General features: G+C 39.0%; 1 protein-coding gene across 3 annotated transcripts in view; it reads left to right on the forward strand.

The window, feature by feature from the left end:
* Positions 1-11300, forward strand: part of nostrin (nitric oxide synthase trafficking) — a 56311-nt gene that overhangs the window by 40490 nt on the left and 4521 nt on the right. For all 3 annotated transcript variants that reach the window (XM_048534873.2, XM_048534874.2, XM_048534875.2), the window contains 7 exons: positions 2576-2674; positions 2796-2921; positions 4655-4763; positions 4870-4958; positions 6704-6829; positions 8100-8322; positions 11097-11183. In XM_048534873.2, the coding sequence (XP_048390830.1) occupies positions 2576-2674; positions 2796-2921; positions 4655-4763; positions 4870-4958; positions 6704-6829; positions 8100-8322; positions 11097-11183 (859 nt within the window). The remainder of the gene's footprint in view (positions 1-2575; positions 2675-2795; positions 2922-4654; positions 4764-4869; positions 4959-6703; positions 6830-8099; positions 8323-11096; positions 11184-11300) is intronic.

Raw genomic sequence — 11300 nt, forward strand, 5'->3', positions numbered from 1 at the left:
ACGTTCACCTTCACTCGCTCTAACCTCGCCTCTTTGACCTGTCTGTCTCCTCTCACCCTATCTTCTCCTTTATCCATCTTCTATCCGCCTCCACCTGTCTCCCTGTTTATTTCAGAACCCCCTTCCCCTCCCCCATTTCTGAAGAAGGGTCTCGACCCGAAAAGTCAAGCTTTCCTGCTCCTCTGATGCTGCTTGACCCGCTGTGTTCATCCAGCTTCACACCATGTTACCTCGTGGATTAACTGGATTTGTTTTCACTGGAACACAGGAGTTGAGGGGTGACCTGATAGAAGTTTAGAAGATTGTGAATGGCAATGGATAGTGTGGAAAATATGAAGCTTTTTCCAGGGTGGAGGGGGCAATTACAAGGGGATGCAGGTTCAAGGTGCGAGGGGGTGAAATTTAAAAGAGAGATTGAGGCAAGTTTTTCACACAAAAGGTAGTGAGGGCCTGGAATATGCTATCAGAGGAGGTGGTGGAAGCAGACGCAAAAGCTGCTTTCAAGAACCACCTGGACAAACACGTGAATAGGAATGGAACACAGGGCTACTGATCCTGTAAGTGAAGACAGTTTTAGTATGGAAGGGCAAAATGTGGTGGTGCAGGCTTGGACAGCTGACTGGCCTGTTCCTGTGCTGCATTGTTCTTTGTTGTTCTTCTTATTGGTCATCGAATAAAAGGGACAGTAGCAAATTGGATATAAAATTTGTCAATGGATATGTTTCAAATTGAAAGAAGCTTTGTAGTGGAAATCCCCAGAGGCTGGTGTTGTGACCTTTGCTTTTCCTGATAATATATTAATGCTCTGGATCTTACTCTGCAGGGGAAAATTTCAATGTTTGCAGATGACACTAAACCTGGAAGAGTTATAAATGGTAGAGAGGACAGTGTGGGATTCCAAAAGGACATTGATAATTTGGTGGAGTGGGTGGACAGGTCATAGATCAAATTCAGTAGAAGTTTCATAATACTATGAAGTGAGAGATGATGCAGATTTGTCAGAAGAACATTGGACAATAGTATGAAATAGGGTTTACAATTAAAAAGGTAATGCAAGAGCCATGGGACTTGCATGCATATGTGCTCAGATCATTTAAGGTGGCAGGACAGATGGAGAGAGCAGCTAATAAAACATGAGCATAGCTTTAAGAAGAGCAGGGAGGTGATGTTGAATTTGCACAAAACACTTGTTAGATCTCAGCTGGAGTTTTATGTTCAGTTATGGACATTGCATTATAGGAAAGACGTGAATGCATTGGAGAGAGGACAGAGCAATTTACAAGAACGATTCCAGGATTGAGAAACTTCAGTTATGAGGGTAGATTAAAGAGTTTAGGACACGCACACGGACGCACACACACAACGACAACGTTGCTGGAAAAGCTCAGGCAGCATCTGCGGAGGAGAAAACAGTGTTAATGTTTCAGGCCCGGTAACCCTTCTGCTCCAACGTTCTATCGTGGCTGATATGTTTCTCAATTCCATTCTCCTGCCTTCTCCCATAGCCCTTGATCCCTTATTAATCAGGAACAATCTACTTCTGTCTTCAATATACTCAATGAATTGGCCGCCACTACCTTCTGTGGCAATAATTTCCATAGATTCACCAACTTCTGGCTGAAAAAATTCCTCCTCTTCTTAGTTGTCCCTCCACTCTGAGGGTGTTCCGTAAGGTTCTAGTCTCTTCTACTAGTGGAAACATGTTTTCCAAATCGACTCTATTCAGGCCTCTCGGTATTGTGTAACTTTCAATGAGATCACTGGATCACTCCTGCCCATGCCACTGTTAAAAGACTCTGGCAATGTTATTTTATATTACCTTCATGATTCATCCCAAACCCCCATTCCCCCAACTCCCACTCCAATGCTTTTATAGTTATCCTCTGCTGGTTTTTAAAGGCTTCCCAATCACCTTTACCACATGGTTTAATTTTTCTTCTGCGTTTATGCTGTCCCTGACTTTCCTTGTCAGCACAATTGACTTGTCCTCCCCCTAGTATGTTTCTTTTTTCTTGGGATGAATTTCTGCTGTGCCTCGAAATTACTCCCCAGAAACTCCTGCCATTGCTACTCCACCATTTTCTCGGGTAGGTTCCCCTTCCAATCAACTTTGGTCAGCTATTTCCATTATGTCTTTGTAGTTACTGTTACTCAATTGTTATACCATTACATCTGATTCAAGTCCCCCCCCCCCCCCCCCCCCACTCCACTGGCAGACTGTTATGGTCATTGCCCATTAGGGGTTCCTTTGCCTTAGGCTCCCTAATCAAGTCTGCCTCATTACATATCATTAAATCCAGAATTCCTAGGTAGGCTCTACCATAAGCTGCTCCAAAAAAAATCTTGTTACAAATCTGTGATCATAGGGATGAATAAGAAAAGATATACTGAGCTTTGATTAAACCTCAGTTATAGCTGGAGACTTTTTGTATAGACTTGTTATATTACAGTTTCCTTGCTTCTCAATTTAAAGCTATATTTCCTTCCAATATTGCATTGGATGAACTCTGTGTCTATCTGATGGATTTACATTTGAAGTGTCTCAGAACATTTGTTATTTTCTTCTTTCCAATAGGTAATATATGATTTGGAAAAAGAAAAGATAAGGCTGCTATGTGACATTTTAAATAAATACAGTGAACATGTCACTTGTTTTGGAAGAACACTGATAGAAGTAAGACCTGTACCATCAGTATATTTCCATTCTTATATTTATATAAATAATATTAAGTAACATGCATATGGATTTGTAAATTTTGTGTTTATGTAATGGAATAAAATATCTTTATGTTTAGCGTCAAAGTCAAATTCATGAAGCTGTACAAAATATTAATGTTGAGGAAGATATTCAGATATTGTTGGACCACACATCCATTTTATCAGATGAAAACAAAACAGAATTTCTGCTTACAGATTATTATGTAAGTATGTATTTAAATTTAACGTTAATACATGCTCACTGAATTACCAAGTTTCTGGAGGGTGAATCTAGTCAAGTTAGCCTAACTTCCATCATTGGGAAAATGCTGGAGTCCATTATTAAGGAAGAAATAGCAGGACATTTGGAAATACAATATCACAATCAGACATTGTCAACATCGTTTTGTGACAGGAACATTATGCTTGATAGATTTGCTAGAGTTCTTTGAAGACATAAGGAGCAGAGTTTTTAAGGGAAACTGTAGATGCACTGTATTTGTATTTTCAGCAGGCATTCGATTAAAAAGGCTTTTGTACAAGCTAGGCGCTGAATGTGATGTGTTTAATATATTAGCATGGATTGACAAAATTCTGAATTCTTTACAAGTAGGAAAGACATAGTGAAGTGTCACAAAGACTTGTCTTAGGGCCTCAATTTACTATTTATGGCAATGACTTGGAGGAGAGGGCAGGTTGTAGAACTATCCATATGCTCTGATACTACAAACATAAATAGAGGGAACATTGTGTGAAGAACGGAGGAATCTCCAACACAATAAAGATAAGTTGTGAATGGGCAAAAGCTTAGCAAACAGTATCTACTTGCAAAGTACAAGATCACACACCTTTTGCGGGAAGAATCAAACAGCAGATTATTTACTGAAATGGAGACTGGATTCAAAACAGTGTAGCGTAGAGGAATCTGAGTCTTCCTGTGCGTGAAGCATAAAAAGTGAGCATGTGGAAGCAGCAAGTTGCTAAGGTGAGTTTTGGCCTTTATTGCAAAGGGCTAGAGTTTTAAAAATAGGGATATCACATTACAACTGTATACGATGTTGTTGAAGCCAGCACCTGAAATATTATGTAGCTTTGTTTTCTGAATTTAAGAAAGGATGTACAGGCATCAGAGACAGTTCATCAGAGATTCATGAGGCTGCTTCCTGGATTGAGGGGGTTGACTTAATACGCCTTTATTCATTCGTGTTTAGAAGAATGAGGCGTGATATTATTAAAACATACAAGATTCTGAGTGGGCTTGTCTGGCTCGATGCAGAGATATTCCCACTAATGGGTACTGGAGTAAAGAATAAAGGACACAATTTAAAAGTGTGATGCAAAGGAATCTCTGCTACCAGAGGGTAGTGAATGGCATGGAATTCTCTACTGCAGAAATTTATGGAGGCTAAATCAATGAAAGTAATTTGAAGAGGATGTAGACATATTTTTGAATAATTGGGGAGTTGGGGGCTGTGAAGAGCTGGCATGAAAGAAAAGTTGGTGCTAAGGGAGATCGGTCATGATCTTGTTGAATGGTAGGGACACTTTAGAGGCCTAAAGACCTCCTTATATGTTCTTATATACTTCTGTATCTTATGTCCTTACGTAAAAGTAAAACATATGCAAGCAAATGTTGAAAATAATGTTGACAAGGGTCAGAATTTTTTACATAACAGAAGTGTTGGAAAACATTCAACATGCCAATTAGCAGTAGGAAGATATTTAAATTGGAAGCCTTTGTCCATATTTTTACTGCACATTTGATTTCAAAATCTGCAATCAGAATTTAAGGCTGAACGTAAACCAGAGATTTGCAGGGACATTTGAAAGAAAAACATAACCAAGTGCAGCCTGTTGTGCTTCTAATAAGAGTAGTGACTGTACATCTTTTGCTTTTAGCCTCCTTTGGATTATCCTGAGCTAGTAAAATGTGAATACATCTTTCTCCTTATAACAGGAAGAAGATGGTAGGAACACGATGGATAAGGAACGAAGGAAGACTGCACTAGCACAGAAACTGCAAAGACTCCAAGATGCTATAAACAAAGTAAATAAGGACAAAGAAGGTTGGATTCCACTTTAAGTTTTCTCTAACGAGACAGAACCTGGCTTAACATGAATAATTGAGCTATACAACTCTAGTAACAATAAATATTCTGATTGCTTTCTCAGGATTAGAGAAGATGATCAGTACAAGTTACAAAAATCCATCATTTTCAGATCCGCAGACTGAAGAAAAAACTGTATCAATGCGAGATGAGGTATAACTTCCTGTCATGTCAATGTTTAGATGAAGTTAGACTAAAGGACTATGAGACTTAAGAGTGAATAACAACATTGGAAAATCTGCCTGTATGTAAGTGAATCAGATGTAATTACAAGAAAAATTCTGTTTTGAACAAATAAACCCAAAATGTCCAGTTTTGGATCAAATTTCATGTTGGATCCTGTTTCACTTGTTTCTCATGACATTACTCCCTCAAAACCTAATCATTCTCCACAATGAAATAGAGTCGTACCACCTCTTTCAGGAAGACTTACCCACTTCACATCTGTGAGCCCTATAACATATCACCAGGAGGCCATTTGTCCAACTGAGTCTGCATCAGCTCTTTTGAAGAGCTACCCAGCTAGTTCCATTTCCCAACTCTTTTCTCACTCAATATTTAATTTTCCCTTTTATATATTTATTAGAAAACTTATCAGCAGCCAATCTGACATTGTACTCCAAATCCTAACCATTCATGTAACCATTTCTTCTGATGAAGGATCTAGGCCCGAAACGTCAGCTTTTTTGCTCCTAAGATGCTACTTGTCCTGCTGTGTTCATCCAGCTCCACACTTTGTTTTCTCATGTTTTGCTTCTTATACCAATTATCACGTATATAATTTTAAATATAAGGCATCTTTTTATTCAGCTGTTGGAAACTTTTATTTTCCTTTTTATTTTCTCTATCAAGCTATTGCTAGATTTCAAAATGTCTGTCAAAACTCCTCTTTGCCTTCCGTGCTGGAGGAACACCAATTTTTCCAATCTGTGTACCTGTAACCTTTCGCCCTGGAACTGTTCTAGTAAATCTCTTCTGGCTTTACCTTCTTCATACAATGTGGTGTTCGGGATCAGACACCTTTCTCAACCTGCAGCCAAATTAGTATTTTTTATATTGCTTTTAGCAGAACTTCTTGTCCTTTGCATGAATACCTCCATTAACAAAATCCAGGATCTCATAAACTTTATTATTTAATTTTTCAGACTTGATCCGCCACTTTCAGAGATTTGTATACTAACATCTCCAGGCTTTTGCATTACTTCAAAATGTGCCAGTTTGTATTGTCTCTCCTCATCAAAGTGTATTAGATTAGATTAGATTCCCTACAGTGTGGAAACAGGCCTTTCGGCCCAACAAGTCCACACTGCCCCTTGAAGCATCCCACCTAGACCCATCCCCCTATAACCCCACACCCCTGAACACTACAGGCAATTTAGTGTGGCCGATTCACCTGGCCTGCACATCTTTGGACCGTGGGAGGAAACCCACGTAGACACATGGAGAATGTGCAAACTCCACACAGACAGTCGCCTAAGGCTGGAATCGAACCCGGGCCCCTGGTGCTGTGAGGCTGCAGTGCTAACCACTGAGCCACCGTGCCACCCAAATATTATTGCATACTTTCCTATGTTGAATTTCATGTTATGTCTGCCAGTTCCACCAACCTAACTACATTCTCCTGAAAATTGTGCCAAAGTCCAAATCATCAATGTATATAGAAAGAACAATAATTCAAACTGAGTCCAGGGGAGTAGCATTATATATCTCCCTTCAGTTCAAAACACCTCCCCTACACTGCAATTGTACATTGACAAGTGATATTGGGAATGTATACTGAATTTAGAAAATAGCATTGTCACACAAATTTAGAGATCAGAAAATGAGAAAATGTCAGAGTTATCATTGTATATCTTTTTCTCCCATTTTAAGAATTGCAATATAATTTCTGTTCCTAGGCATCTCTAAAACTAATTCTCTTGGAATTAAATTACTACAAACTCGCAGCAACTATGGCAGAACTGGAAGGAAATCCCAAACCTTCTCATCCACTAAGTGAAAACATCATTAAATGGAAAGATAAGGTGCATCCAAAGTTTATGTTAACAACACTGTATTTGGAAATTCAAAGTATTTGTGTTCTAGTTTCTCTATTGATCAAGGTTATACTGTTAGACCATTCTGTTAGTTTTTATCTTTGTATTAGTTCTTTTGACAAATGGATGAAAAAAGTGAATCTTGGATATAATTTGTAAGATAATTGGTTATTCAGTGCAATTTACTAAGCTATAAATACATCTTGGTTTGATGGAATAGTCAAATACAGGTTACTCTTCTTAAAGTTGTTAAATCAGAATGTGATTATTTGAATTTTCTTCTGGCATTAATTTTCTATTTCACTCGTACATTTTTAAGCATGAGAAATAACTTAATTATCAGGAATAATCTGTAAAACACTATAAATGTATAATTTAAGAATACTAGGACTTGTGCCGTTTACAACATATACAAATCAGTTGGAGCCTGAGATGGAAACCAACTGAGGTTGAAGATGCCATTCATTTGGGAATGAGGGTTTCAAACAATGGGAAAGAGGCAAAGTGGAAACAAAAGGATTGCTTTAGTTTTCTCTCTTAGAAGATTGCATTGCATGAGGGTGCAAATAGGTGGTGGAGGGCAGTGGGAAGATTTCATCCATGAGAATCCGGCATCATGGTGTAAAATGAGTTTGATGGATTAGCTGATCTTTTCCAGTATGTCATTTCAGGGGCTGAATTTTGTAGCATCCCAACCAGCTGTGTTTGTAGCAAGGGATATTTGGTGGAATGGGAGGTCAAGCCTACCCCAGCCGGCTTCTGTGATATGGAGGGGCAGTAGTGCTAAGGCACCCATGAACCAACCTTACGCCTTTGAGTACTTTATGTGGCCATTTATTATCTAGTTAATGGCTATATCTCTTCAAGTTATATTGACACTTATAGTGAGAAGAACACAACTGGATGGTAACACCAGAATCCTATCAATACAAAGTGATTATGTTTCTGGGCACAGTTACTTTCATGCGGTTGTTGTTCCTAGCGCCTGATATTGATATCCAAGATATGCTGGGAAGTTGCAAAGATTCTTTCAGGTTGTTGCCCAGTCATAGGGACCATAATCATCACACAACCCAGTACTTACTGAGTAGAGAACTTTACTCATCATACATACTTTGATTTCAAAAAGATATTGTGAAAACAGTGCATTTAAACCTAAAGTAATCCTGCTGAATACAGTTGGGTTGCATAATAGTCATCAACATGTGACATTTCATACACAGTTCTTCAGTTGATATAATAACTTTTAATTTGGCAGGAACATCATCACAGTTTGGTGCAGGTATTGCGTCCTATGAAGATGAAAAATGTGCAGTGTCACAGAACTTTAAACTCAGTATCATCAGATAGCCGGAGACAGCACCACAAACACAGCCCTCAACAGACATCTGAAGTCATATACATCAATCATACAATTCATTCAAATCATTCAGAGTCAGAAGTGGAACGATCAGAGGTGGATGCAAACCCAGCTGACAATGGTAATTTAAGTGTACAAAGTAATTTTAGTCTAAAAATGAGCTATTTTATGTTTTGTGCAAAATGTTGGAAATATTACTGATTATACATGTTGCCAAACTTCTGCCCTTGCACTCAACTGGGCAAACACAAGAATGCCAGAAAGAAAACAATGACAATAATTTCTATTACAAGAAGAGTGCTGTCATTGACAGTTGGTTCTGATCAGCTATCCAAACAGAGAATGACATTTTACAGTAAACAACAGTCACTGAATAATCCTGAGTACATTCATGCCCCACTTACAAACAATTCAAGATCGTAAGTCAAACTTGTAATTGTGGTTTCTACAAGTGATAGTCATTCCTAATGAGTGACCTGTTTTTCTGCATAAACAAGAATATGTTCACACCTTCTGTCTTTTTGAATTAACTAGGAACAGGGGAAGTGTGTATTTTCCCACTCTTTTCTCCATGGTGTTGGGTGATGAGCTAAACAAATAAAATAATTCTTCCACTCCATTGTCAGTTCAGGAAGGGGGATGTTTGCCAATGATTGCACAAATTTTAGCACCAATCATGACTCCTCAATTACTGGAACAGTTCATGTTCAAATGCAACAAGATCTGGACAATATCCAGGCTTGGGGTGTCAAGTGCCAAGTAACATTCAAACCACGTGTATACTAGGCAATGACCATCTCTTATAAGAGACAATATAATTAACCACTCCTTGATATTCAGTAGTACTAGCATCTCTGAATCCCCCACTATCAATATCCTGGGGGTTGATGTTGACCAGAAAGTCAGCTGGACTTGCTCATAAACACAATGGCTCTAAGACCTGGTCAGAAGTAAGGAGTATTCTGAGGAATAACTCACTCTGACTCTCCAAAGTCTATCTTCCATCTACAAGGCACAGGTCAGGAATGACGGAATATTCCCCCACTTGTCTGGATGGGTGCAGTTCCAACACTCAAAAACGCTTGACACAATCCAGGGCAATGCAGCCTGTTTGATTGGCACCGCATTCACAACCATCCTCTCCTGCCAATGCTCAGTAGCAGCAGTGTGTACTATATGCAAGATACACTACAGGAATTCATCAAAGATCCTTAGATAGTGTCTTTCAAACCAATGACCACTTCCAGCTAGAAAGACAAGGGCAGCAAATACGTGTGAACACTTATCACCTGCAAATTCCCCTCCAAGCCACTCACCATTCTGAATTGGAAAAATATCACTGTTTCTTCACTGTTGCTGGGTCAAAACCCTGGAATTCCTTCCCTAAGGGGATTAAGGGTCTACATAATGAATGTGGACAGTAGCTCACCACCAGCTTCTCAAGGGCAACTAGGTACAGGTAATAAATGTTTGCCAGCCAGCGATACTCATGTCCCATGAGTGAATAAAAAAAAGTTGCCATGTACACAGTGACCACAGGTAATTATGTGGTTTCACTTATTGAACCATCCTCACTTTAGAACACATTTATTCAATATGGTAGCAATGACAGTCCTCTGTATAGGTCTGTAAAATATCACCTTCATAGCTCTTAGGAACACATCCAGTTAAGATAAACACTGACTGTGTTCAGTGTTTAAAAGAAAGCATTAAAATAGCTTAGATGTTTGCAGAAGATGCAGAATCAGAAACTCTCGACTGTTCCACGGGAGTTGCATGTTCAGTATATCATCACGACCTTTGCACTTTCCTGTTAATTCTCAGCCTTACTTATAGAGGTGAAGGGGCAGTCAGTAGGGAAACAAATGGAAACAGTTGAAAACATGCCTCCCATTCAGTCAGTGACACAGAAGAGTCATAAAATACATTTTGGGGCTATTGTAGCAGTGACAATGTCTCTATCTCTGGGCCAGTAGGTCCAAGTTCAACTTGCCCCTGCTACAGAGTTAAGTCATAACATGTCAAATTAAAAATACTTGTGGTGAGAGTTTAATTCTCAACATTTATACCGGATGGAATTTTCTTAGATTCAACACCAGGAGGACCTCAAATAAGAGGTGCACTGCTGTGATTTTCTGTAAGTTGCATACTTCATTTGAGATACTTTGTCATTAAAATTATGAAACTTTCTTAATATTGAGAGATGCCTGGTCAAGGCACGACCAACTTTAAACTAAATGTTTTGATTTTTTTTAAAAAAGGTTACTGGATGTGGCTATATCTAGCTAGGCCAGCATTTGTTACCTACCTTGAATTGTCACCAAGAAGTTAGTGATAAGGCTCAATTGTGAACTGCTCCAATTAATGTGGTGTAGGTACAGTCAGAGTGCTACTCGGGAGTTCTGTCATTTTGACCTACTGACATTAAGGGGATGTTTAAGGTGATGATTGGTTGCCCCTTCAAATGGCCTTTGATACAGATCATGTTGAACTTCTTGAGTGTTGGGGAGCTACACCCATGTTGGCAAGTGGAGAGTATTATATCACATTTCATACTTGTGCCTTACAGATTGTAGACAGGCTTTGGGGATTTGGGGCGAGTTAGTCTCTGCAAGATTTCCAGCCTCTGACATGTTGTAGTCATAGTAGAAGCTGCTCCTGTTTAGTTTCTGGTCGGTGGGAGCAGATTCATTCTGTTGTTGAAAATGGTCATTTGTGTGTGCAACTGCTACTTGCCACTAATCAGCCTAAGCCTGCAATGTTGTTCCAAGACTTGCTGAATATGAACATGTACTGTTTCAGTGTCTGATGACTGCATATTCATTTAGTATTTGTTCATCGATTATCTTATAAATTGATTTCATAACATTTAAAAGATTCTTATTTAATTCGCAGTAACCAGTCCTGTTGAGGAGATTGGAACATGTAAAGCTCTATATGATTATCAGGCTGCCAGAGATGATGAGCTTAACATGAAACGGGGTAAGGACTTGCATCTCTAGTATTTTGCTAAGATGAACAAGTTTCTACAATTTTTCAGCATGATTGCACCACCACTCAATTAAACTGAGAAACGCCACAGCATCTTTTGGGGAAGAA

This window comes from Stegostoma tigrinum, chromosome 7 (genome assembly GCF_030684315.1).
Source record: "Stegostoma tigrinum isolate sSteTig4 chromosome 7, sSteTig4.hap1, whole genome shotgun sequence".
NCBI lineage: Eukaryota > Metazoa > Chordata > Chondrichthyes > Orectolobiformes > Stegostomatidae > Stegostoma > Stegostoma tigrinum.